General features: G+C 38.6%; 3 protein-coding genes across 5 annotated transcripts in view; 1 reads left to right on the top strand and 2 right to left on the bottom strand.

Annotated features, from left to right (window-relative positions):
• FRMD3 (FERM domain containing 3) overlaps positions 1 to 3428 on the bottom strand; it is an 86525-nt gene extending 83097 nt beyond the window's left edge. The window contains exon 1 of one of the 2 annotated variants that reach the window (XM_087715947.1): positions 3041 to 3428. In XM_087715947.1, the coding sequence (XP_087572073.1) occupies positions 3041 to 3190 (150 nt within the window). In that variant the 5' untranslated portion in view covers positions 3191 to 3428. The remainder of the gene's footprint in view (positions 1 to 3040) is intronic. The other variant, XM_087715948.1, reaches the window with a different exon arrangement.
• An 8679-nt stretch (positions 3429 to 12107) lies between these two features.
• IDNK (IDNK gluconokinase) lies at positions 12108 to 20663 on the top strand. The gene is made up of 5 exons (XM_014072104.2): positions 12108 to 12297; positions 15971 to 16001; positions 17018 to 17104; positions 18736 to 18779; positions 19466 to 20663. The coding sequence occupies exons 1-5, from the start codon at positions 12257 to 12259 to the stop codon at positions 19815 to 19817; spliced, it is 555 nt and encodes a 184-aa protein (XP_013927579.1). The 5' UTR covers positions 12108 to 12256; the 3' UTR covers positions 19818 to 20663.
• UBQLN1 (ubiquilin 1) overlaps positions 14020 to 27580 on the bottom strand; it is a 40760-nt gene continuing 27199 nt past the window's right edge. The window contains exons 12-13 of one of the 2 annotated variants that reach the window (XR_015696714.1): positions 25092 to 25255; positions 14020 to 15445 (exon numbers count right to left, since the gene is read on the bottom strand). The gene's annotated coding sequence lies outside the window, so the exon portion shown is untranslated. Of the gene's footprint in view, positions 15446 to 24614; positions 25256 to 27580 lie in introns of those variants that run through there. The other variant, XM_014072101.2, reaches the window with a different exon arrangement.

Below are 27580 nucleotides of genomic sequence, written 5' to 3'. Positions count from 1 at the left end.
AAGTGGTTGCTAAGATTGTAATTGTGAGGGTTGGTTGTACCAAAGGGTAAGGAGTGGGTAACTATGAAGGTTGGTTGCAGAGTTATTTTTTCAACAGTGTCATAACTGCAAAAATTCATTGAATGAGATAGTAAATCTTGTAATGCTTTTCCCAAAAGATGACTGTCAAATCTTTGCACACATCCCCTGGAGTCCACTATCTCTGTATGTCAATATTAAATTGCTCTTACATTATATTCCTTAATAATGAACTAGAATCAACCTTCCGGTAACTTAAGTGGATTTTCCTGTATGCCGAAGTGACAAAGAATAAGTTTTGGCCTTCTCATCTATGACATTTTTATAAAGTATCTGACGGTTGCTATTATATCCATTGTTAGTTTTCTCTTTAAAAACTAAATCTTTTAATTATTTCTATACCTTTGATCATGATTTTTTGAAACTTTTTTAGTCTGTCTCAATCATTCTTGAAATATGAAGTTCACAACTGGACACAATATCCATAGTTGGGTCTAACTAACACAAAATAAAGAGAAACCATTCCTGGGATTTGATAAAAATGCTCCGTAAATACTGTCCAAAAACTATATTGTCCTTGTGTTGCAACCATGTTAAGAGTACACAATATTTTGGAACAAAAGTCCTCACAATTAAGTAAAGAGAGAAACAGCTTAATATCTTCTAAATTTCAGTGCTCATATCTCCATGATTTGAAAAATAATTTAAAAATAATTAATTTAATAACTTTTAAATAGAAACTTTATAACGTCATTAGTTCTAAGCTCTTTAATTAGAAGAGAAATCAGTTACAGGTTTTATTCATCAAATACATAACGGCTTTTTAAAATGTGATTATTATTTTCATGTTGTTCTGGTGTGGTTAATGAAAGAAAAAAGTAAAATATTAAAAATGGACATTCATTTTTCACTGTGAATAATGTGTTCTTTTTTTTCAAAAATAAACATATTTAAGGTTTGAAAAAATATGCACAAAGCATTGCAATATAATTAACTTTGTTATGAAACTTGCCCTTGATTACAGATTTTAACTCAAAGTTATGATTATTTATTTTGCTTAAAGCATATAAGTCAAAGTGTTGATGATGGAAAAGTATAAAGCATTTATAATAATCTCTTTCTCCCCCTTTTCAATATTATTTAGCTGCTTAGATTTTTTTAACTTACAATTCAAATATTGGACAGTAAATTGGACTATGATTCTGTAACGGAAATAACAAAGAAATATGGAAAGCATTCAATTAAATTTCAACTGTCTTGATGTAGCGGTGGAAAATTAAAATACAACTAATGTTCTACAGGGCAAGAAAAATGAGTGTGCTAAAGATACCTGATGAAATCATACAGGGAAAGAAATCCCTTTTACTGGAATCCTTCCTTCCGGCAGAATGAGATTGGTTATAATTAAATAACTTCAAATGCAGCAGTTCCCATACCCTTTTACTTACACACACACACACACACACACACACACACTGTAGATTTCTTTGGCCCTCTAGAAAGACACTTCAAGTACCTCTGGGTTAATCACTTCAAAGATTGTTCTGAAGAATGAATGAAAAAAGAAAGAGTAGTTTGTCTAAATACAATCCAAAATACAACCGTTAATCATATGATTGTATTAGCGCAACTCCTGATTCTTTCCATATGTTGTTTACTGCCCCTCCCTTCTTTGAAAAAACTGAGTGCTTATGCTGTTGAGCTTACAGTGGAGATTTACTCATTCATATATTTAAACGGAGAGGTCTTGAGCTCTCAAGGCCCTGAGCTACAATAATCAGCACTAGTTAAAATAGACCAGATTATTTCCTCACTGTATGTGTGACAGTTTCTTGTCTTTTTTACATTAAATAAATGGAAAGCCTGTGCAGAAGGAGATATGTGTCTTTTGTCCACTGGCACTGTTCACTTCAGCCAAATTCCAGAAAGCATTCCCAATTACATTTCAATTCTGGGAAAATATGGGGATGCTAAGGCAGGCAACACTGGCTTCCTTCCCTTGTAACTCCCCTATTTTCCTCTGATTATTGCCTGTTAACACAAATATCTGTTAGGAAAGCATGGCAAGATACCTAACAGGATGCCTTTTCATTGGAACCCAAGGAACCTGCTCCCCCCACCTTGGGAAAATGCCAGCTGGATTTTACACTCAACTTATGCTCTCACAGCTGTGCAACTTTGGAGTAAGCCCATTGGAGGAGAATGTTCTGGGGTCTTTAATACAAGTAGTCCTCGACTTACAACAATTCATTTAGTGACCGTTCAAAGTTACAGCGGCACTGAAAAAAAATAACATTTTTCACACTTATGACCACTGAAGCATCCCCTTGGTCAGGTGATTTACATTCAGATGCTTGATAACTGACTCACATTTATGACCATTGCAGTGTCCTAGAGTCATGTGATCCCCTCTTGAGACCTTCTGAGAAAGTCAATAAGGAAGCCAGATTCACTTAACAACCATGTTTACTCATTTAACAACTGCAGTGGTTCACTTAACCCATGCGGTGGCAAAATGGGGCAAAACTCACTTAACTGTCTTGCCTAACAACATAAATGTTGGGCCCAACAGTGGTCGCAAGGGGAGGACTACCTGTACGCTCCCGTCGGTTCCACACGAGCGCTGACGACCCTTCCACCTCCCCGCCACAACCTGACCTTGCGGTGACCAACCAGCCCTGCCTCGGTTCACGCTTTGCTTGTAAACAACTTCTCACCACGCCGTGCGTGGACGCTCGAGGGACGGGGAGATGGAGAGAGAGATGAAAAAAAAGAGAGAGAAAAAGTGAGGTGGAGAGAGAGAAGGCCGGGGGAGAGAGAGAGATGGGCGGACGGGCACAGGCGAGCGGGAAGCAGGTGACACAGCAGGGATGCCGCTGAAGCGGAGCGAGCGGCGGGCAATGCCAGCCAGGTTTCCTTTTACGAAGAGGGGAAGGAGGGAGTAAGGCGGGAGTGAGGGGGGAAATGCGTGAGTGTGAGCCCCCCCTCCGGTCCAGAGTTGCCCACCCGCTTCCCGAGTCACCTGGATGTGGCAGGAGATCTCCGAGTCGTCCAACAGACGGATTGTGCATTTCATCTCCTGGCTCAGCGACCTGATGCTCGAGCTCCGGAACCGGATCATTTTCATGGTCCTTCTGCCCCCTCGCCTCACGCACTCGCAGGGAGCGAACATGCACCGCAATCCCGAACTGGGGGCCGGAGACCAGCCCTGCCCCTGCTTCGGCCCCTCCTGGCCGGGAGGGAAACCCCGAGAAAGGGAACGACCCAACGCCCGCCTCGTGGGCCGGCGGACAACTCAGCCCCGAGGAGGCGGCGTCGGCTCCCGCTGCTGTTGCTGGGCGAACATCCTGGGGAGGGGGGAGGAGGAGGAGGAGGAGGAGGAAGGGGCTGCTTCGCTTGCCTAGCCGAAGGCGGCGAGTCCACCTCTCGCGCTACGGAGGGCCGCCACCGTCGCCGCCGCGTAAAGCTGCCGGGGAAGGCGCGTGGCCGCGGCACGCGCAAGCTCTGGCGGTGGTGTTGGGGGGGTGGGGGAGGTGTTAGGCTGTGCCTTGGGGGCGCGAGAGGCGACGGACTGGCGAGGCTCCTGCTGGCTGCGCGGCTGCGTCAGGCTCCGCGCTGCTCTCCTCTCCCGCCTCAACAGCATCCTCGACTCGCCGCTGCCCCTCCCGCAGTCGCATTCCCTCCCGCCTTCTCGTGAACCTCCGGCGCTTTCCCCTGCTTGCTTGCCTGCTCTCCCCGTTTGCCGTTTTTCCCCATGTGGCCTTAGCCGTCTTCTTTTCCATTCCCCTCGGTTGTCCGGATGCTTTCCGACGAAGCTTCGCTCGCGAAAGATTGGAGGGTCCAGACAGCCCAACCCTGCCCTGCCATTAGTAGCGAGTGTTTTCCCACGCGTCTTGCCTCTTAATCTTTGCATGGTAAAAATCGAGGTGCGATGGAGGGGACAAGTACGCCGTCATTATAATAGATGACCTCTTAAAAAAAAAAACAACCTCTGATTATCTTTCTACTATTCTCTCCCTGGCCTCAAGAGTGCTTTTCTTCCCCTTTTCTATAACACAAATATCCCTCATTTTCCCTTTCTTTCTTCTTTGCATTTCCTCTTTCGCTCCATTTGCTTCTGTGTTTTTAAAGAAGAATTTTATTGTGCAGATTCAGTGAGAGTTAATTTAATTTCACTAAGCCTTCTGATTGTAATCTTCATTTGCTTTCTTATACCTCCACCCCCCCCCCCAACATAAACATGGACTGAGGTGGGAAATATGGCATAGCTGCCCACCTGCAGAAGAGACTTCGGTGGGTAGTGCAAGGTGGCATCTTTCCATAGCAGGACATTTCCTTTCAGGATTGCCCCTTCTTCCTCCTTTTCCTTCACATCCTCTCTTCATGGTTTTATGAGATGATGAAGATCATGACTATTATTTTCCATCTTGCCGTTTGTCAAGTAGGTGGAGCAATAATGCCAAATGGAGCAGGGTGCATCATAAGAATGGCAGGGATTGGAGTTTCTAGGGGGGAAATGAGGAGGTCATTAACTCTGAGTATCACTTGAGGCATTTCTGCACTGCTGAAATGAAGAGCTGTCAATCTATCGCTCCAGGTCCATTTATGAATTAGCATTGAAGTATATATGCCACATGACTTTACTGGGCCATGATTGATCTTTATCCTACTTGTATTGCCTCTTGGATTATTGAAATCTTCTGACCTCTTTCAGAGGTATTGGGTAATAAATGTGTGCCTTGAGGCTACCCTTGGATGGTGTCAGAATAAGGGAGAAAATACTCTTACCATTTAAGCCTGGCTGTCTCATGGATGGGACGTGAAAGGAAGGCAATATCCTGGTAACAAAGCTGAAAAGTGTTACCAGATAATGTTTATGACTTAGTTAGGAACAATGGGAATTGGGCCCTGGAGAAAAAAAATAGCCTCTTTGCTAAATTTCTTCAACTATCACTAGTTTAGAAGGTTCTGGGTAAACATAGTGTAGTGAAAACTGGGGGAACTAGTTGGTGTTTGTGAAATAATTTAAGCCCCTTCTCCAGCTTTTATCTAAAATTTGGGTATTGTTCTTCTTACTTTGCTCATTTATCCTTTATATTCCAAAAACATTTTTATTTCCTGCAGCCTTTAACATAGTTTTTCATCCTTTTATTGATTTTAATTTAATATTAAAAGAAAAGGGTTGTTGCAATTTATTAGAGGACAATTTAATATTAACTTTTTTTACATTTTGTCCTTGCCTTCTTTGTTCTTCATTTTCTTCTGTTTTTCTCTCCCTGTCTTTACTGTTACCCGTTGCCCTATGTATCCAAGAAGCAGCTTAACAGATATCACGTACAATACAGCTTGGCAGCTGTCAGGGTCAAGCTTTTCCCAGTTCCTAAAAATGTCTTGTTCTGCCAAGTGGAGGATGTAAATCTTGATAATATTAGCTTCTTGGCGCCTTTTTTGGCACCCAAATCAGGCTTCGGTGAATGGGGTCAAAGCATTCTATTGTGAATACTCAGCTGTTACCTTATCAACCTGTGGCAAAGGGTTAGAATATAAAGAATAGATGAAGAATTGTGCTAGTTTACTGCACTTTCTGTCACCTTATAGGCAGAAAAAAAATATTCTAAATAATTATTAAGCCCTTTCATAAACATTCAGTATTCACACAACCATAAGTCAATCAAGATCTAAATATGCCTGACAAATGCACAACAAAAGTGTTCTTACTTTACAGCAGTCGTTCCCAAACGTGGCAACTTTAAGACTTGTGGACTTCAACTCCCAGAATTCTCCAGCCAGCAGAGCAGAGCTGGCTGGAGAATTCTGGGAGTTGAAGTCCACAAGTCTTAAAGTTGCCACGTTTGAGAACCACTGCTTTACAGTAAAGTTACTTACACTGAAATAAGTAAAAATTGATACCCTCTCTCTGTATAACTATTTATAGCAATTTTAAAACACGTTATTTCAAACATATGGGGGACTTACTTTTGCACTGACTCTGGAAGAGCAATTTAAGATCACCTAAAATACCAGCAAGATCATTGTGTTGCATGCTTTAAAATGTCTCTGTGGGTGTCTCTATATTTTGTGTTCAATCACGTATGTTTAATATTTATTCAAACAGAATATATACCATAAATAAGAACTTTTGATGCTGTTGGTATTAGTACAAGTGTCTAGAGGGGTATTGTGGGCATGTTATTCTGCAGCAAAAAGGTCTTAAAAACTCACACTTATTATCATGGAAGTTTTTGTGGATCACAGGCTACTTCATCAAATGAATGTAATGACAATGTTAACACAGTAATTTGAAAGCTGTGACACTCATACTATTCCAGTCTCATATAATTGCACAATTATGTTATTCTGGTAACAAATTAATAGCTGAAAAAGTGAGTGCTTTTACACCTCATCTAAGACACTTCCTTTTGGTTGTACCCAGTAGATATAAAAGTGAAACATGCCTCACAGAAGCAATTTAATATTTTTATAAGCAATAGGAAAAATAGTGTTTTTTCCTTCAAGATCTATTAAACATTGTTTTAAAACTATTTTATTCTCTATTTTTAAAACTAGCTTTATTACTTATTAACACTATTTTATGGCGATTGTTTAAAAATATTTCATTTATTGATCAAGGCATTTTATTTTATACATCATTTAGAACCTATTTTATTTCAAAATTTCAAATTAATGAATAAGATCTACAAATAACGTTTTAGAAATTTGACTTTATTATGTTCATATTTTTAAAAAATAAAAGGAATTATCAGAACCAAATATGCTAAAGTCAGTTATCGCATGTGGGGCATTTAAGCAGAGTAGTTTTAAGAATGAGATACATTATACTAAAACAATTGGTAGAAGCAATACAAACTGCAATTTCAGTTAGATCCCTTATGTAAAAATTTAAATGACCATTCGATTTCAGCAGAGAGATATAGCAAATGCTAATTCCCAAGTACTATGTACTCTTCATCCAGTTTTTTTGTGGTGCAGTAGAACTAATTTCTAACAGAGTTCTAGTCTCACATATTGTACTATAATGATATATTTAGGCTACAGAAATCCACCTTCTCATATATCCTCATTTTTGTAATAGAAATCTGGTAGTCCTAGCATATTATAAAAGATTGGCAGTGATATTCTGGGAAAGTTGAGCTTTTTCAAATATTATCCAGTGTTACTGATTTTCTGAATGAGGAAAAACATCCAGAAGGAAACAACAGTTAAGCATCCAGTACCATCAACTTTGAGAAAAGTGAAAACAACAATTTTATAGCCTTAACCTTATCCTCATTCCCAAATGGGACATTTAGAAAAGCAGAATGTGAATAATGTTTATGACTAAAATGAATTTGCCTAAAGGATTTATTACCATATAAAATGTGCCATGGGATTCTCCGTGGCCTGTAAACTTCATTCATCTTGATTGATTTGAAGTTCTATTTCAGCTGAATATGGATAAAATACAAGGTAAAATCTCATCTGCACAGCTTACATACTTATAAACAACTTGCCAGCAACTTTTACAGCATTGGTAGGTCCTAATCATAGCCATGATGGCGCTGGGGATAGCATATTTTGTCATGTGTTCGTGCAACATAGCAAATGAGCATATGCACAGGAAGAACTAAGTTGTATAAAATTCCACTGCCGTAACATTTTACATAGGGGACATGGTGGCTCAGTGGCTAGGATGCTGGGCTTGTCGATCAGAAAGGTTGGCAGTTCAGCGGTTCAAATCCCTCGCGCCAGGTAATGGAATGAGCTCCTGTTACTTGCCCCAGCTTCTGCCAGCCTAGCATTTTGAAAGAATGTAAAAATGCAAGTAGAAAAATAAGGACCACCTTTGGTGGGAAGGTAACAGCATTCTGTGCACCTTTGGCATTTAGTCATGCCGACCACATGACCACAGACACATCTTCAGACAGTGCTGGCTGTTCGGCTTTGAAACGGAGATGAGCACCCCCCCCTAGAGTCAGGAATGACTAGCAATGACTATGTGCAAGTGGAACCTTTATCTTTATCTAACATTTTACAATATATTTTAATGAAAAATACTCGGAATTTTTTCTGGCTGGAAGTATTTTTCCATGGTGATCATTCATTTCTCACAAGTGTAGACTAAAAATTATGTTCAGAATAAAGCAGAAGTTTCTCCTGCAAAAAAAAATATCCCCACAGAACTTATCTTTGTAGCTGGCACTGTACATAAATTATCAGTACTGGTTGTGACTTCATTGGCTAGGTACTCTGAAAGGTGATAGTCAGCTTGTTTCTCACATATTAGTGCCTGAACATTTTGTCTTACATCTTATTTTCCACAAGGTGAAATGATCTGTGTCCTATTTGTCCCTTTTTTAATTGATAGTTAATTAAAGACAGTAGCCTCTTCATATAATGCTCAAAATAGAATTAACAGAAACACAATTAGATGGGAAAAACTTCACTTCTTTATTGTCATTGGTCAAATAGATAGAGAAATAAAAACAATGCAATCATACTAAATCAGTGGTGGCGAACCTTTCCGTAAAGGCGTGCAAAATTGTGCGTGCAGCACTTGCGCCCACCCAAACGCCCACCCAAATAGCACTTGCGCCCACCCAAATGCAATACGCCCCACCCACCTGTGCACACACCGTACATACACGCATGACCCCCCGCATGCATGCATGACACCGTGCATGTGCGCATGATCCCTCCCGCAGGCTCCAGAGGCTTTCCTGAAGCCTGGGGAGGGAGAAAACAGCCTTTCCCAGCCACCCAGAGATGGATTATTTCTAAACTTCTGGTTGGGCCTGACTTTTGCCCTCCCTAGGTTCCGGAGGATTTCTTGAAGTTTGCAAAGGGTGAATACGAACTCCCCCGGCCTCCCAGAGGCCCTCTGGAAGCCAGAAACAGGTCATTTCCGAACTTACAGTTGGCCCATTGAGCCTGTTCTTCGCCCTCCTGAGGCTCCAGAGGCTTTTCTGAAAAAGGAGGGTGAAAATGGCTTCCCCTGGTCCTCCAGAAGGCTGAAAATCATCTGGCCAGCATGCGCATGCGCGCTGGATCTGACGGCTCACGTGCCGGAAGATATGGCTCCCTGTGCCATCTGTGGCATGCGTGCCAGAGGTTTGCTATCAAGGTACTAGATGATGGTTCTCTACAGATGGCTCTCCTCTCTAGCTGAACTAGAATTATTCTCTGCCACCCAAATGTTAATTGTTTTTAGTATCTTGAACTCGTTAGATTAATTGGAAATTGCAGGCCCAATATATAAGGAACATATAAAGTGGAGGAGGAATTCTGTCTTAAATTGATTTGATTGAGGTCACAGGCCAGGCAGCCCCAGTCAAATGGATTGCAACTTCCACATGAAATATGGTAGTATTTATGTCTCCTTAGATGCCAGAACAAAACAATATCTCCTTTATATAGCTTCCCCATATGATAATGTGATGGGAAAATACAAACACCAAACCTAACTTTAGTGTAAAACGGTCATGAAGAGGTGTGGCTGAAAATGATTCACTGATCTAATCTAAATTTCATATTCTGGAAGCATATGAAACAAAGTGAATGCAAATAACAGGTTAGTACTGAGAACTACTACTCATGGTGCATTTAGATATTTATCTTGTGCATATTGTTTACCTATGGAATATACTATTTAAATTAGAGTTACTATCTTTAATCACTGTGAAGATATGTACATAATATTCAGTTCTGTCTCAATTTTACCTTGCTAATATAGTGTACTTCTCATTGTGATAAATAGCACAAATTATTTATGTGCATTTTTTACTTAGAAGGGATAGAAGGATAGAACTAACAAAGTGAATGGTATACCATGCCTAAATCAACATCAGTTTGATTTTTATTTTAATCAACTCCAACGCATGGTTGTAATTCTAATCAAATCTTTCATAATTCATTCTGGAGAAAGTAACATTTTTGTAAAATCTCTGTGGTAAGCATGGATTTGGACTAAATCCCCCCTTCTAACTATTTATGTATTTATTTTGTTTATTTATTGTTTGGATTGCCATTTGTCAAGCAGATCCCCCTTCTAACTATATTATATATTATTATTTCTTGCCATTTGTCAAGCAGATGTCCCATTTCTGAACCACCCATGCCCCTCAAAGAGAGAAATCTTCCAAATGACGTAGTGTTTATGTTTCTTTAAAATGCCATGTTGGCTATTTAATCAGAGAGAAACTTAACTCAGCATTCAGAGCGAGTTTTAAAAAATGATATAACTTTAAAAGAAGAACCAGGTGGTAGACAACTACCCAGGGAAAAGATTAAAAACATATAGCATTCAAAACCACTAAGTGCAGGACTTGCTGAAAAGGCCAGGTTCTGATAGCATTCCTGAAGGACTATGCAAACTTCTGAGGAAATGGAGTCTCAGAGGGCAGGAACAAGTGATGTCTCATATTAAGGGACTCTAGCAAAGTAACATTTCTTCAGTAAGGAAACAGGAGTATGCTTATTCTGTTGGGTCATTTGAGACAGACAGAGACAATTAGTAACAGAGTAGTAATGGAACAACAAAGTTGGAAGGAACCTTGTAGGTCATCTAGTCTAACTCTCTGCTAAAGCCGGAAGCCCTATACCTGTGATGGCGAACCTATGGCACGTGTAAGTGCCATAAAAACAACCCTCAAACAATAAATCAGTTTTAAACGAAAATATATTGTTGTTAGTTACAAAGTAATGTCCGACCCATCGCGCCCCCCGGACAACCTTCCTCCAGGCCTTCCTGTTCTCTACCATCCTCTGCAATCCATTTAAGCTCACGCCTACTGCTTTGGTGACTCCATCCAGCCACCTCATTCTCTGTCCTCCCATCCTTCTTTTGCCCCCAATCTTTCCCAGCATCAGGCACTTCTCCAGCGAGTCCTTCCTTCTCATTAGGTGGCCAAATATTTGAGTTCCATCAATAGGATCTGGCCTCCTAAAGAGCAGCCAGGGTTGATCTCCTCCGGTCTGATTCCCTTGCAGTTCAAGGGACTCGCAGGAGTTTTCTCCAGCACCATAGTTCAAAGCAATAGCAATAGCAATAGCAGTTAGACTTATATACCACTTCATAGGGCTTTCAGCCCTCTCTAAGCGGTTTACAGAGTCAGCATATTGCCCCCAACAACAATCCGGGTCCTCATTTTACCCACCTCGGAAGGATGGAAGGCTGAGTCAACCCTGAGCCGGTGAGATTTGAACAGCCGAACTGCAGTCAGCTGAAGTAGCCTGCAGTGCTGCACTCTAACCACTGCGCCACCTCAGGCCTCAATTCTTTAGTGCTCAGCCTTTCTTATGGTCTAACCTAAACTATACGTAGTATTTTTAAGGAAATCAGCCCTGATTGGTCTTTGGAAGGACAGTTGCTGAAGCTGAAGCTCAAATACTTTGCCCACCTAATGAGAAGACAGGACTCATTGGAAAAGATCCTGATGTTGGGAAAGATTGAAGGCAAAAAGACAAGGGGAAGGCATAGGATGAGATTACAGGTAGTCCTTGATTTACAACAGTTCATTTAGTGACCATTTGAAGTTACGACAATAGTGAAAAAAGTGATTTATGACCGTTGTTCATACTTATTACCATTGTAGCATTCCTATGGTCATGTGATTTATATCTGGACGCTTGACAACTGACTCACATTTATGACATGCAGTGTCTTGGTGTCACATGATCCCCTTTTGCGACCTGACAAGCAAAGTCAATGGGGAAGCCAGATTCACTTAACAACCCTATTACTCATTTAACAACTGCAGCAATTTACTTAAGAAACTGTGTCAAGAAAAGGCACAAAATGGGGCAAAACTCACTTAACCAATTTCTCACTTAGCAACATAAATTTGGGGCTCAATTGCGGTCGTAAGTTGAGGTCTACCTGTAGTCAAGTGTCATCTATGCAGAGATCATGGATTTGGGCAAATCCTGGGAGACAAGGGGAGGACAAAGGTGCACGGAGTGCTATATGGGTTTGCAAAGTGTTGGACCTAATTTAATACACAGTACATAATTAATGTATATATATTTTTTAAAAAACTTAAGATTCCATTACATTTAAAAATTATAAATAAAGAAACTTGGATAGGAGTGGGGAAAAAGGCAGATCCGGTTTTAAACACCCAGCACTGGCACCTCAGTGTAAGAGGCGGAGAAGGGAAGGGAAGAGGCAGGGCGGAAGGACGGCGTCGAGTAAGACGAGCCGAAGTCACCAGCTACCTGCTTGCTGTCCGAACACCCCGCGATGGTCTTAGTGGTGGTCATGGGAGTGAGCGGCTCCGGGAAGTAAGCGGAACTTCTGGGATGGGAGGGGGAGGAGAAGAGTAATGAGCGACCGGAAATACAAAAAAGGCCGCGCTGCCTTGTCGCCGGCAAGGGAGGGAAGTTTGCTTTCTGTCGCTGCGCCCGCGGGGAGCCTTGCCGGGGCCCGTTGAGGGGAGCCGGGGCAGAGGCTTATCTGGCTTGCCCCATCTCCCTGGCGAAGGAGCTGGGGGCGGAGGGGGTGCAGGGAGGGTGGTCGTCGCTGACCTGCGTGAGAAAAGCAGCGTGGGAAAAGCAGCGTGGGAGGCTTTTGTTGGGCGGGGAATCGAACTTCCCCATCTATCCCCGGGCAGCAAAGGTGGGAAGGCAGAAGAGGGCTGTAGTGAGCCTTTGGTAAAAATGAGGATAAGGTACACACGCGTATATGTACAGACGAACAAGCAAAATACGCACCGCATTTCGGCTAGGGACACTTCCAAGTCATTTCTGATGTCTTAGTCCTAGTAAAATTCAAAAAGTAGGTCAGTTTACCCTTATGTATCCGGTCTTAACTTAAATGAGGCTGGGAATTAGCAACCTGGAATTAAGGAGATAGGAGAAACTTCCCAACAGGATAATTAACCAGTGGAACAGCTTGCCTCCAGAAATCTCATGGGTGCTCCATCATGATTTTTTTTTAAGAAGAGTCTCTAGACAGTCACTTATCTGAAATGGTATAAGTTACCCTGCTCGAGCAGGGGGCTGGACTAGAAGACCTCCAAAGTCCCCTTCCAGCTCATTCTATTAATAGTCAGGAAATTCCTTCTCATTTCAAGTTTTATTTCTGTGAAGCTTCCATCTAAATGCAAAGACTTGGTTCTCTGGAAACTAACTAAAGGAGTACATCCTTGTATACCTGACAATCATTCAGAATGAACAACTGAATGTATTCAAAGATGATTACAGATAGTCGTGGACTTACAACAGTTCCTTAGTGACTGTTCAAAGATACAATGGCACTGAAAAAAGTGACTTGTGACCCTTTTTCACACTTACGACCTTTGCAGCATCCCTGTGGTTACATGATTTACATTTGGATGCTTGACAACTGTCTCAGTTACGATGGTTGCAGTGTCCTGGAGTTACACAATCCCCTTTTGCAACCCTCTGACAAGCAAATTGGGGGGGGGGGGACTGGATTCACTTAACAAATGTGTTACTTATTTAACAATTGCAGTGATTCGCTTAACCAATACGACAAGAAAAATCATAAAATGGGGCAAAATTCACTTAACAAATTTCTCACTTAGCAACATAAATCTTGGGCTCAATTGTAGTTGTAAGTAGAGGATTACCTGTGTTGTGCAGGAAAACATAATGCCTTATAATGCTTATAATGTAGGAATCTGGGAAATAGTGCCTTACTGATTGATTGGGGCCACTTTAGGATGTGCTCCGATGTTTGGGAGGTAGACCTAGGTGCTTGTGGACTTGTCTATTCAAACCTTTCTCTGTTTATGTGGCATGGTTAACTTTAATCATTGGACCACTCCAAATCATATTCCCCCATGGCCATGAGATGTGTATGAATTAATAGACTGTGAAGATTCAGAGGCCATAAGATCCAACGTTATGGAATGAACATTAGCATCTCCTTAAACCAAGTGTCTTTCCGACTCAAACCCAGGAAAATATGCATTTGGTTTACATCCGTGCACATTATGAAGCAGTTTTTTGCCTTTGAATCTGAAGTACTTAACAGATTAGTTTGCCACTGATTTATTTATTAATAAAATTATCAATAAAAAGCAGGATAGAAATGTTACAAATATAGGAGTACAAAAAATACATTTGCATATTTCTTTGCAAGAATATTATTGGAATCCAGATTCCAGAAATATATATGGCACCATTCTCTACTTGTGTTTTCTTTAGTACTTACGCCCAAGCACTTGTGAGAAAAAGAGTGACATTCATTTCTTTGTTTAAAGCCTTGCCATAATTATGCAGTTAACCTTATGAAGAACAAGCATCCAGTATTGTGACCAAGACATTCACAGCAGGTCTAGCAGATGCAGAGAGTATGTTTGGCCTTGGTCTTCATATCTGGCCCTAAAATATTTCACTGAACAAAGTCTTCTGATACTTGTGTGGCTCAAATGATTTTTCCTGAAGAGAAGAAGCAGCAGACTGTATGAATAAGAGCAATTTTGAGTCAGATGAAATCATGTAGTCTCAGTTATTATAGAAATAGAACTTATACAGGTCCTTGATCAGTTGGTTATTAGTTATTTGTAACTGAGACATGTTCATACTGAGAATTCTTACAATTTACTAAAATAGAAAAATATACGGCATATTATTTATTTTAGCATTTAGCCAAGTGAGGTTACAAATACAAGATATGTTTACAAATAGGCTGAAAAAATCTATTAAATATATAGAAATAATTTATTTTACACTATGTTGATTGGAGATACTTCACATTTATATAAACCTTGTTATATTTCCCTAATAGCATTGTTGGAGAATCTTCTGACGTAAAAATGTAATTTTGTATTGCATAAAGGAATTACTATGGGTGTGTTCACTACCCACACAAACATGTCAAAATTAATCTGGTACCAGAGTAGAGTAGAGATGGACAAATAGTTACCAAAGAATAGAACAGAGCATTGAAAGAATAAACTTGCAAGGAGTTGTGAGTTGCTTCTTTGATGAAGTTGCTTAAAATTGTTATAGTCATCTGCAGCTATTACACTTTATGTTCTTGGTTATTTATTTATTAAAATTATTCACTTTCCATCATAACCATGGAAGTGTGAAATTTATGTTCCAAGCATGCTGTTTCATGGTGGCTGGGTCAGATGATCCAAAGATGCAATCATGGCTTTTTCCATCTGATTTTTGGGCAGCAGCCAGTATATCAAAAGTGATTACAAATTTAACTATATATAATTCACAATAAAGATATCTCTGTTAGTTTTTCATACATGAAATGTTGTTTGCCAAATTCACCATCAAAAATAATCCCTAAATATGTTAGGATTAAAGTGTCAGCTGTGTAGGTACATGTGTTGGTGGTTATCAACTTTTAACAAAGAGAATTATGTCCGTAATTGCAATTTAAATTGTTTATTTATATCCCATCATCATATATGCTATCCTCTGTGGCGTTAACTTCACAGCAGGCCTGTAAAATAAATAAGACAGAATTCATGTTAAATTCTAAAGTACATTAGAACTTTTTTGCTTGGGATAGAAAAGTCTTAATTCTATAATTCTCAATACTAATTCCCCTATTTTTCTAGAGGATCTTTCAGGGAGCATAAAAATTGTAGGGAAGAGAGAATCAGCAAAACATTCAATATGACTGCCCATCTGTTTTTTGTTCTTGGAAATATTTGAAATAGTGAACAATTGCCTTCTCATTTCCTATCCATATAATTTGAAGAAACTAATAGTATATATTGGAAACTAGGTATTTTTTACAAGTGGGCTATTCAACCAATAAATGATTCTAAAACATCATCCCTGACCACTTGAGAATGTTTGGGGGCAACAGATGGAAAGAAAACCTCTGATTAAGACATGTGTTTTAAATGGCCAGATTCATGCATGATGCTAAATCAAACCAAACAACCTTATCATGATGTGTTTATCTGGACTTAATGTTTTCTTCTTTGTATGTAATTTTTATACATGTTTTATTTTACAGATCCACAGTGGGCACACTTCTGGCAGATAAGGTAGTTAATATTTGTATAATTGTTGATTGTTTATTCACCATTTCTTACAAGTATCTTTGAAGGTAGATAACAACTGTAATAGCTTAGTGCAATCATAACATATAAATATGAAATTCTTAAGAGTATTGGAAAGCTAGTTCCTTGATCATTCACACTGTTTATACATTCAAAAGTAGCCTTGATTTTGCATCCATGCTGTTAGTTTGCCTTGACATGCACAGGCAAAAATAGTGATGTGACCCACAAATTATATTTCTCTTGGCATTGCATACAATAGAGTTGTGGCCTAGGTTGATTTTCCATGGCTTCTAAGACCCAGCAGCCACAACAATCATCGCGGTAACCAACTGACATTATGAATGTGATTGTATAAACATGTAAATACTGTACTTTGTATGTGTATCAAGATATTTGACACAAGTTACAGCATTTACATGATTATGTCATCAACATACCATATTTTGCCCCCCTCCGATAGATGCCCATGAAGCAAGTTGGTCTTAATTCTTATACTTCCCAAATACCAGACAATAATGTTGATTGGGGAATACTTCCCAAATACCAGACAATAATGTTGATTGGGGAATTAAGAAGTTATTCCCAATGTAGCTGGAAGGCATAAGGTTAGGGAAGGCAGGAAGTACCTGAGACAATAAAACATATTGTCATAAAATACAGTTTATGTATATAAATTGCATTTTTATATATATATATATATATATATATATATATATATATATATATATATATATATATATATATATATATATATATATATATATATTTGGTGTGTGATATTGTGTATGTGTATAATATATATACATACCTACACACACACACACACAGAGTGAGGATACGGTCTATTAGATATATTTATTTCCTTAATTTGCAGACCTTTAATTTTGAGAGAAATCTTGTATTATTAATGTGAATCATATGATATATAATTGCTACAACAATTGCCTTTGCTCTAAAAGATTTTTTTTATTAAAACTAAATAACCCATTGTTATGTAGCTAGGCTGGAAATTCTATGAGGGTGATGACTATCATCCAGAGGAGAACAGAAAGAAAATGGCTGAAGGAATACCTCTAACTGACCAGGTATTGTACATAGTCTTGAGGTCACTTTCATCTAATAAACAAAATTATTAGTGATGGAACTGGAGACACTTCATTACACAAAAACTGGATGATCTGAAGATACCAGATGACTGAATTAAATACTCTGCTTCAAAACTATGTCATTTAATGTCACTGTTTCCATGGGAGTCAGTCTTTTTCGTCTTGAAGAGCATTGTATAAAATAGTCCTAGATGATCTGATTGTAATTCAGCTGACCTTGTAAGGAGTCTTTTCATCCAGATTCTCCCAAACTGATAGCTGGATAGTCATTCCTTTGCTCCCTCAGTAAACTGAATTTTAAATAAACCCAATATTGATCATACATTAAGTACATAGGTTTAATTATTCAACAAGACATTCTGGAGTATGACCTTAAATGGACTCAGAAAATATTTCTAAAAGTTGTAAGAATTAACAAAAAACCAGCAGTTTGAACTCTTAATGCTATGGGCCAGGGAGTAGAAAAGATTTGTCTTTCAATATCAAGAGGCATTATTTGAGAATGTTTCAATTATTAAACATTTATACCTGTCTCACATGCAAATAAGTCAATAATCAAGACTTTGTAACTAGATTTCAACAATATATGGAATGAGAACTGCAAGGTACAGAATTTGATTTCGGAAGAGGCAGGGGCACCTGAAGTCACATTGCTAACACTGAGTGGATAATGAAGGAGTTCTAAAGATACAGCTATTTTTACTTTATTTCTTATTCTAAGGCTTTTTATGTGATAGACCAGAACAAATTGCCAATTGCCCTTGAAAACATGGATATATCAGGCCACATCATCTGCTTATTAAATAAACTGTATGAGAACTAAGAAAGAAGAGTGAGATGGAATATGGAGCAATTATATAAATGGTTCAGATTGGGATAGAAGTGCACCAAGATTTATATTCTTTATATTTATATTTATTTAACAATTTCAATATTTATCCTGATACATGCTGAACTAATGAATAGAAATTGGAATTGAAATTGTTGGGGAAAACTAAACTACGAAAGAATGTTGGTGATTGCATTTCAATGGCTTGTACAAAATGTGCTTGGTATTATATGTCATTTATACAGCTGAACTGATGTCTCCCCCGCTCCCCGCAAAAGATCAAGAGCTATGAATTTTATATGTGATCTGTTTTCTGTTCCAGTGCTGACAGTATATGATTTCTTGAAAAGGCGATTACTTTCTTTTTTAATGAATGAACACATATTCCGTTCACCTTTCAACACTGGAGTTGTCCACTCAGAGTTGTCAGTTATAAAAAAATTGCCTAGTGCCATTTAAGTGAAAATGTGATGCTTTTATAAGCAACTATGAACTTTGAATAAGATAGTTTAATTGGATTATACCAAGAAATGTATTAATCGTTTTGACTAACTTGCCTCATTTATGACAGAGGAGGCAGAAATTGCTGCCATAAAGAAAGAGCTATATGTTGAAGCCGATAAATAATCTTCACTAGTATAATGAGGCTTTGATACACTTTTAAGATTTCTGACAGGAAATATTACGAATTGCTAATGCTAATTGCTTTTGCAAATGATTCAGATTATTTCAGGTGAATATGCATTATTTGCTTAACTGGTCTGTCTTGTTTTTTTTTTAGGATAGGATACCATGGCTTTGCCACCTACATGATATATTAATGAGGTAAAAGAATGTTCCCATTGTAACATGAAACTGGTCCTGAACGCATTCTGTTGCTGAGCATGCAGTTCATCTAGCTTTAGTGTCCCGAGTTTGGTGAACTTCAAAACTCCCAACCCCCTAAATCTAAGCATAAATGCTAGGTATTAAATATGAATAATTTTTGAGACATGGCTTGGAGTAGAGTAAGGTATCCCATAGATAAAGAGATGTCCTAAATCCTTTGAGTAGCATTGTTTCTCTGTGACTGTAGGAAGCAAACTTCTATAATATTAAGATTTGCTGTATATTGATTTTTAGTAGATCTAACCTGTTAACAATCAGTATACTGTTAGCTTTGGGATTTCAGTGTTGGATTAGGATTTGTTGAACATGGTTAGTAAGGGATGGACTATAACAGAGGGTTCCAAAAAGGTAGCAGTTGAAAAAGTGGGGGAATTATGTGGTTTGTTGCAAATTATTTAGTTGCAAACTAAATAATTACATAAACTGGTGAATTGGGACATCAGTCAGAATGCCTTTGTTCTGGCAGTTTTACTACACACAGAATTTTTGCATGGGAGAATTTAAAATATTTCATTATCTTAGTATATCTTAATTGTCTGAATGCCTAATTCCAGTTCTAATTAAGTTAAAACACACACACACCCCACTAATGCATAGATATTGTCAAATTCTAATTTTTACAGAGAAGATGCATCTGGACAAAGTGTCATTTTAGCTTGTTCAGCTCTCAAAAAAGTGTATCGGTGCATTTTGGAGAACGGAGAGGCTGGATGTCAGAGTTTGAACAATCAACAAGAAGAAAAAGAGTCTGCTCCAAGAAAGATCCTTTTTGTCCACCTGGCAGGGCCAATAGAGCTCATTGCCAGCCGCCTAGAAAAAAGAAGGGGACATTTCATGCCACCAAGTCTACTCCAATCTCAGTTTGATACTCTTGAACCTCCATGTGCGCCAGAAAATTTTATCACTGTTAGCTTGGAAAAGCCTGTTTCAGAAACTGTATCTGAAATCGAAAGACATCTTAGAAGTTTGTATTGATGTTTCTCCAGGCTTTCTTGTTTTGGAGCCTGATAACCGCAAATAAATGTTCCTCTCCAGTAATGGTATCCCATTTTCTTCATTACGGGTTCGGTAGCGGGAGCCCATGCGCATAAGGTCCATGATGATGTCTGGGTGGGTGGGCAGAGCCTTGCGCCGCCACCACTACCGGTTCACCCGAACTGGTGTGAACCAGCAGAATACCACCTCTGTTACTCTTGCATAATGTATTCTCCTGATTAAGCAACATATTTATGTGTTATTTACTATACTTGTAGCATGAACAGAAAATTAAGCCTGCCTAGTTTTTTTATTTATTCATTATCTTATACTATTTTTTTAATTGTATCATAATATTGGCATTTATTTTAAAAATTGCAGTTGAAAGTTTAAGATAAAACAAACTCTTGGTGAGCAGTCATATACTTCACATACTTGCTGGGTGAGAGAGAAGACTGCTGCTGCATTTGGTAAAATGGAATATCAGAAAACATATAGCAGTATCCTTGAATCAAGTGGAAAGGGATACCATTGTAATTTAATAGTAGTAAAATGCTGTCAAAAAAACCTAGAATTGGAACATTGAAAGCAGCAGGACTGCTTATTCTAAGGTGGCTAATGCAAAACCATACTCTGCATCTATCTATCCAGCAAGGGCATATTATTTTTACTGAGGACTCTACATTTTATTTTGTATTAAAAGGCAAAATCATAACATCAAAACTCACTTTTGTCATCATATTTTATTTTAAATTATATAGTCACCCATCTCAGCATGATGAATCCTGGAGGCTAACAATGGTTAATATCCAACATAATAAACACCACAAGCCCAGATTCATAGCTACCTCTTCAAAGCTTTACCAACAGGAGTAAGAATAATTTATAATGTTCCAAACAGCAGGCACAACAATTGAAAGATATTCTTTCTAGGTCCCACCAGTTGGCATTTATTTATTTATTTGAGGGTCTTGTCTCCTGCAAGCAGCACCTTCGCTTGAACCTAGAAATCATTACTAGAGTTTTACAATAGGAGTACCTATATGACATTAGATTCCTACTCTGATCTACCTTGAAGGTCTGATAGGTAGGGGTAAGCTCTTCTTCATCCACCCCCTCCCCCCTATCTTCAATGCTGAGAAAACATCCACAGGATCCCTTGGTTGGTCAGTAGTAAAGAGATAAAGCTAGGTATTGGAATATTGATATTTCATCCCATGCTTTCAGATAGCTTCACCAGCAGTTTCATGTAAATGTTAGTAGAGAGTGGTGAGGTACCATCTAGAATCTGCCCCATAGGAAGGAGAGAACCAACATAACCCAGTGCTGTTTACTTCCAACCAACCAAGTTGGTTCATAAGACTACCAGGATTAATTGTATGGAAAGCCACTCAGATTTTAAAAGGAGGATGTGTACAGTACACCATTCGAATTCTGCTCCTGCCAAAATGTCAGGCACAACCAGACCTGTGTGTAAGGTTCACCTCTTTATTATATCCTGTCTATTATACAGGAATCCCTCCAGACTGCCAGCCTTAGCCAAGTAACAGGTAAGATTCTATGGAGCTCAAGGGGGAGTCAGTTCTGAACCTCTTGCAGCTGCTCAAAGACTTGAGGTTAATTCCGTGCTCTAGGCTTCCCCGCTCTCTGGTTGGAGGTTTCCCAGATCATCTACAAGCACAATGTAGTTTTACTGTCTGACAGCAGAACTCAAGACTCTACTCTGAAAAAGCTCCTCTAACTGAATCAGTGGAATATCAGCCTCAGGAGGCACCAAGTCAGGAATCACCTATGACTGATCAAACCCAGGCACTATCAGAACAGCTAGATGAAATTCTGCTTCTTAAGCTCTCAGACTTTGGAAGTCCAAAGAGACTACCTGGAGAGCAGAGCAAAATCACTCAATAAGGTTCCTTGCAACAAAAAAAAAGGTATTACTATCTTAATTAAACATAGCTAGTGGCAGTTGTGAACCATATTCTTCTGTGGGAAACAATTATCTGATCTCCTGTTGTGTCATTCCTGTGAATTCGGGTCATATAAAATCCTGAAACTTGACTTTGGAGCTAGGTGACAAATCTGACTTGGGTATCTGAACTCTGGACTGGATTTTGACCTCTGTATATTCCTATTGAAAGCAAAAGTGCATAGACAAGCTTTCTTTCCCAGAGCCTGTTTGATTTACACTTCTTTTCTTTCCTTGTCTGCTCTTCATCTACTCAATCTTGAATAAATTTCTATTCTCACCTAGCAACTGTGGGTGTGGGCGAGTTCAAAACCTGGTCTCGGTTTCATGCCCAGATCTGAATCCTAAGAGGTCCAGATAATTTGCTTCCATGTTAATATTCTCTACAAACCTCCCCTTTTAAAGAAACAATGACATCACACCTTCACTCAAAGAATTCACCAGTTAAAATCCAATCACATCATTTCAAAAGATATGGATCTAAATATACAGCTGGTTGAGCTGGTGTATGTAGTCTTCAGTTACTATCCATTCAGTTAACATTTGAAGTTATGAAGGCACTGAATGAGACTTGCAGCTAGTCCTCAAAGTTGTGGCCATCAGAGTCCTGGAGTCATGATTGCCATTTGCAACCTTCACTGCTGACTGGACAGTCAACAGGAAAGCGGGCAGACTGCAAATGGTGATTACATGACATTGAATCTAAAAACTGGAACTGCTTAACTACTATTGTAATGGTTGCATACAACCATCAGTGTAGTCAAATGACATTGTACTTTATGACTCCGTTGCGTAATGATGGAATTACTGGTCCCAATTACTATTATTAGTAATTACTCTCCTAAGGCATACTTAACTCATCTTAAAGTATCTAACCCTCAGAGGGCCTTTACTCTGGCACACCCACACCTTATTTGTCCTTGAAGGCCAATACAAGATCATCCCTACCCAGAGAGACAAGGCCTGTGACTCTGGATATGCATAAACTACAGAACATGCATATTCATCATTACTACATAAAAAACGAGGAGACAAAAAAACCAATTTTACACGTCCCTGCAGCTCTTGGATACCATGCCTGTCACGTTGCCAAGTTCTGCACAGCCACTCTTAAAATTAACCAGATAACCCATGCCACAAACCAGTTTTATTATCTAGCTTTTTGTTCTAGTGCCTTATATTTTGTTTCCTGTGCTCCCCTATGTCCATCTATTTGCTTCTACCTCTCCATTTAGGACTTGTTTTTATATTTTAGCTGTTTATAATTGTATTGCATTTTTAAATATTTTAATGTATTCCATTCCCCTCATGCTAGCCTTGACCTTAATAAAGGTTTGATTTGATTTGTTGACCAAGTGCTGTGGTCCAAAACCTCTACAGGTATTCCTTGACTTATGACTGTAATACAGCTTGTCTATTACAGTCCTAAGTCATGACAGTTGTAAAATGGGTTAGCCATGTAACTGACCTATTTTATGTCAGTCATTAAGCAAGTTCATTGTTTGCTATGAGCCAATTACCCCCCCCCCAAAGAAACCCAGAAGGAAATGCCAGGTTTTGGCAGAAACGCCATAAAACAATTATGTTACTCTGGGAGACTATAAACGGCCATAAATGCAAGCCAGTTGCTGAGTGCTCAAAATACGGCCACATGAATGCTGTATGTGTATGAGAGAGAGACAGAGACAGAGAGAAATATCATTGGAATTGGGTCATAAATATCCCCAGGGAGTCATTGTAACATTGACCGGTCACTTAAGAGACTTTATCCACTTACCATGCCTAATAAGTTCAAACTCCTCCCAGGTAACCAAGCCATTTGAGCTTCAATCATCCACATAGAATCTGCTTCACAGGCAAAGTCCAACTTGGAATAAAGGTACCCTATTTTTCAACACTATAAGACGCACCAGACCATAAGACACATATTAGCTTTAGAGAAGGAAACGAAGAAACAAAAAGGCCTTTGCCTCCCAGCATCCATCCGGTATTCATCTGGCTAGCGTCCTTGCAGCAAAAAGCTAATAGTCTGGTCAGCTTCACCACGTTATTGCAACCCTAGCCCGTGGCTCATCAGGGCTCCACTCCATTGCGCCCACCACCGGTCAAGTGAGCTGAGCTGCTGCTGGGGAATACTGAAGTCTTCGCTGCTAAGCAGCTGATTGGTGATTGGATCGGCCACTCGGAATATCCTCAATCAGCTGTTCTAGGTGGCAAGGATTGCTGCCACTTATGGCCATCACCATTTGGCAGTGGCTGGCACAGGTGGCAGCAATCCCTGCCTATAACAGCTGAATGGCGGTATTCCAGGCAACCGATCTAACCACCAATCAGCTGCTCATCAGCAAAGGCTCCAACATTCCCCTGGCAGTGACAGGCAGCACCAACCCCCTGCCGCAATATTTGCTCTATAAGACACACAGACGTTTCCACCGACTTTTTGGGGGGTGGGGAGGGGGGAAATGTGTCTTATAGTGTACAGTGACTTTATCTAACAGATATCCAACAGCATAGCAACCTTGCAGATGAACCTTCAACCCTGGGTTTTTTAAAACTACTGGCATTTCACCACCCTTATATGATATAAAACTGAATTGTGATCCACACTGGAACCCACTTCGTGATGGTTGAAAATTTCTGGCATATCTACCAAAATAAAGTAACTTGAGACACTTCTGTATTATTCTTTGCTTGCTTACTACAATAATATGTTATCCCACCCTGAAAAATATACTGCAAGTCAAAACTTCACAATTTAATACATGGTGAATGTGTGCTTTATTACCTCCAACAGAAAGTGTGTTGCTCAAAATAATGGCCTACAGCAAGAGTGTCATGGCTGTGACTTTTAATTAGAGTAACAGGAGATAAAGGGACTGGAAATACCAGTTACGATACGTTGTTTTGAAAAAAGGGAAACAGGTTATGTGGATATAGCTAAAAGGGAAAAGGCAGCACTATGTTAACTGAGCCAAGTCGACAATTATGGTTTGTTGTTCACATAAATCCAATAATCCAGATTCAGAAAGTTTTGGTCTTAATTCCACGGGTGGCCTGCTATTGGAAAGGAAATGACTTTTTTTTCTAACCCTTTGTTCCAGATATTGACAGGTGTAATAATTGTTACAAAGATTATTATATCACAGGGTAGATGGAGAATCACAAATGTTACAATGTTGTAGTCATAAAGCTACAGCTTTGAAGATGAAATGTTGCTTTTCTGTTACTGCAGAATGCTGAGACTGTTCAACTCTTTCAAAGATAGCTACCGAAGTTATGTTCAAAGCATTGCAGACTTAGAGACTTACATAAAATGTGCCCTCTGGTGGTAGAATTATTAGTAAAACATTGTTACTTGATGTATCTCAATGCTGGCATGTTGTTTGAAGATTAGAAACATTCTGAATATGCTTAAAATTATCACGCATTTCCATGATATATTTTATTATGCCATCCGACAAGTTCTTCATATCTGAAAGTATAGCAAGCATTAAATAAATTTAATGTTTTGAGCAAAATTCAGAATGGGAGTCCTGTGACACCCCAACCCCCCCCCCCAAACTTTCCATTTGAATAACATCTGGAGTTAATGTTCCTCAACACTGACTCCACGAATGAACTGTAAACTAATGAAACCTACAAATTCCAAACCAATAGTCCAAAAAAATGGGGGAGGGAAGGCGGAAATGCTCTGTATGAGATAAACCTACTAATAATTATTCATTTCACACATTGCATTCTACTGTAAAATGATTTGCTTTCTATGTGGGGGAAACTTGGTTTACTTAGTAAACATGGATAAATGTTAATATATGAATCCAATCTTGTATGTATGTGTGTGTATCTATCTATCTATCTATCTATCTATCTATCTATCTATCTATCTATCTATCTATCATTGAATATCATTTACATTGATCACTGAAAGAATATTTGGGAAGTGTTGTGGTGGTATCTGTACTAAGAAGTATGAATGTTTCATTAAATAAATTACAATTGTGTAATTAAAAATTAGAGTGGAGACATCAGCCAATTAAACAATATACAACTGAAGAAGAAAATATGTTAAGATCAGTAATTGTTTTAGTCTTTTTTTTTTACTTTTCATCTATCTTTATATTAAGAATTCAAGATCTAAAAAAATGGTGTAAAGACAAAATCCTCCCCCTCTAAACCAAACTACAACAGCAAAAACTACATAGTTGATGTCACATCTAACAGTCTCTGTGTAACTGGGGACTCCACCTGGCAGTCAAGGGTGTCTCTAACACGGTGAAGTAGAATGGTTCTTTTCCTCAAGCCTTGTGCACAACAATAAGCATATAAATTGATTTCCAGGATAGAGCTCCATATTTTAATTCTCATATCTTGTTTTAAAGAAAAGATTAATAGTTGATCTGAAAAAACAGAGATACAGCCAGAGAGGGGGGCTAGATTGACAAACAATTTGATCTAAAGCAAGTAGTTTTGGTTTTCACACTGCCAACGTCTTCCAGCTCAATTCATATGAAAGGTTGGCTAGGAAATCTATTACTGGACCCAGGAATATTTGTTTAGAGCAAAGAATGCAGCTTGAGACCTCAGGACTAAATATGATTTCCCAAAATGTACTACCATAGAGTAATCTTTAATGTGGCATGAAAGGAAAATAAATGATTGATGTTTATCACAGTAATAGTTAAAACTCAAATGTAACGATAAATCTATTAAAATATAATTTAGTTAACATTAGAAATTCAGCAAAAACCCAGATAAGCTGATTTGAGAAAATGTAAAATGTTCAAATATGTGAAGGAAGCTTCTATAGCAAAATTGTTTCAGATAATACTTCATTTCCAGAAAGAGCATCCAAAATGCATATTATTTGGACTGGGAGAGAAGGAAGCTGAATAAGATGGTCTCAGCTTTAATACTGTATTCTGAATTTCTTTATCAGGATAAAATGACTTTAAATTGTTGCTCACAAAGAAGTTTAATTTATTTATTACCTGTGCACAAGAGAAATAACTACCAATAAAAACCCAAAAGATATACAGTATTTTTACATGGTGGTTAAAAGTAATTAAGAGTATCACATGACAGGGTCAGTGAAAATATGCATCAATTACAAATCATAATGCAAGTTAGAATCTCAAGGGGATAAAGTTGAGAAGCTTTAGCCAAAAGCAGTCTCAGATCAAATGTGCTCCTCCAATCTGCACAAAGATGAAGGTAATAACAATCAATCCTTGTGAATATTGAGACAATGTTACAATATAATTCTGTACATTTATCAAGATCAGATCAGCAATCTCAGTATTTTAAAAGACTCTGCCAAGCACTTTTATCAAGAGATGCTCGCTAAAGATGCTGTAAGATTCTATTACATTGGAGATGTCTTGCACATTTCATTTATTCTGGGCTCTGAGATATTTTATATTATTGCAATGAAAAAAATCTGCTTGGAAAAAAACTTTTTCCAAATGTATATACTTTTTAGAGATAAAAGAGCAAGAATAGCTAAATCAAGTGGTATAAATCTTGCAGCATTTTGCTAGTAAGAGAGACATGCCAAGTCACAATAAGCAATATGTACCCACAAATCATAGCTTCAATTAGTTTCCTCTTTAATTTTTATTCTACATAAATTACTATCAAAGGCTAATGTTTAAAGAAGCAACTAAATTGGACAGTTGAAGGTCAGATAAAACCTGGTCACTCAACTGTGGAAACTGATTTCCATTTAAAAAAAAAATCACAATAAATGCAAAATGAAGAAGTGTTTGATGCATGCAACAACCAAGTGAAAAGCATTGAT

Source organism: Thamnophis sirtalis, unplaced genomic scaffold (genome assembly GCF_051295495.1).
Source record: "Thamnophis sirtalis isolate CommonGarterSnake01/CBP01778 unplaced genomic scaffold, rThaSir2_p1.2 scaffold_5, whole genome shotgun sequence".
NCBI classification, from domain to species: Eukaryota; Metazoa; Chordata; class Lepidosauria; order Squamata; family Natricidae; genus Thamnophis; species Thamnophis sirtalis.
Note: the sequence above shows the minus strand (reverse complement) of the source record. Positions and strands in the feature narration are given on the sequence as shown.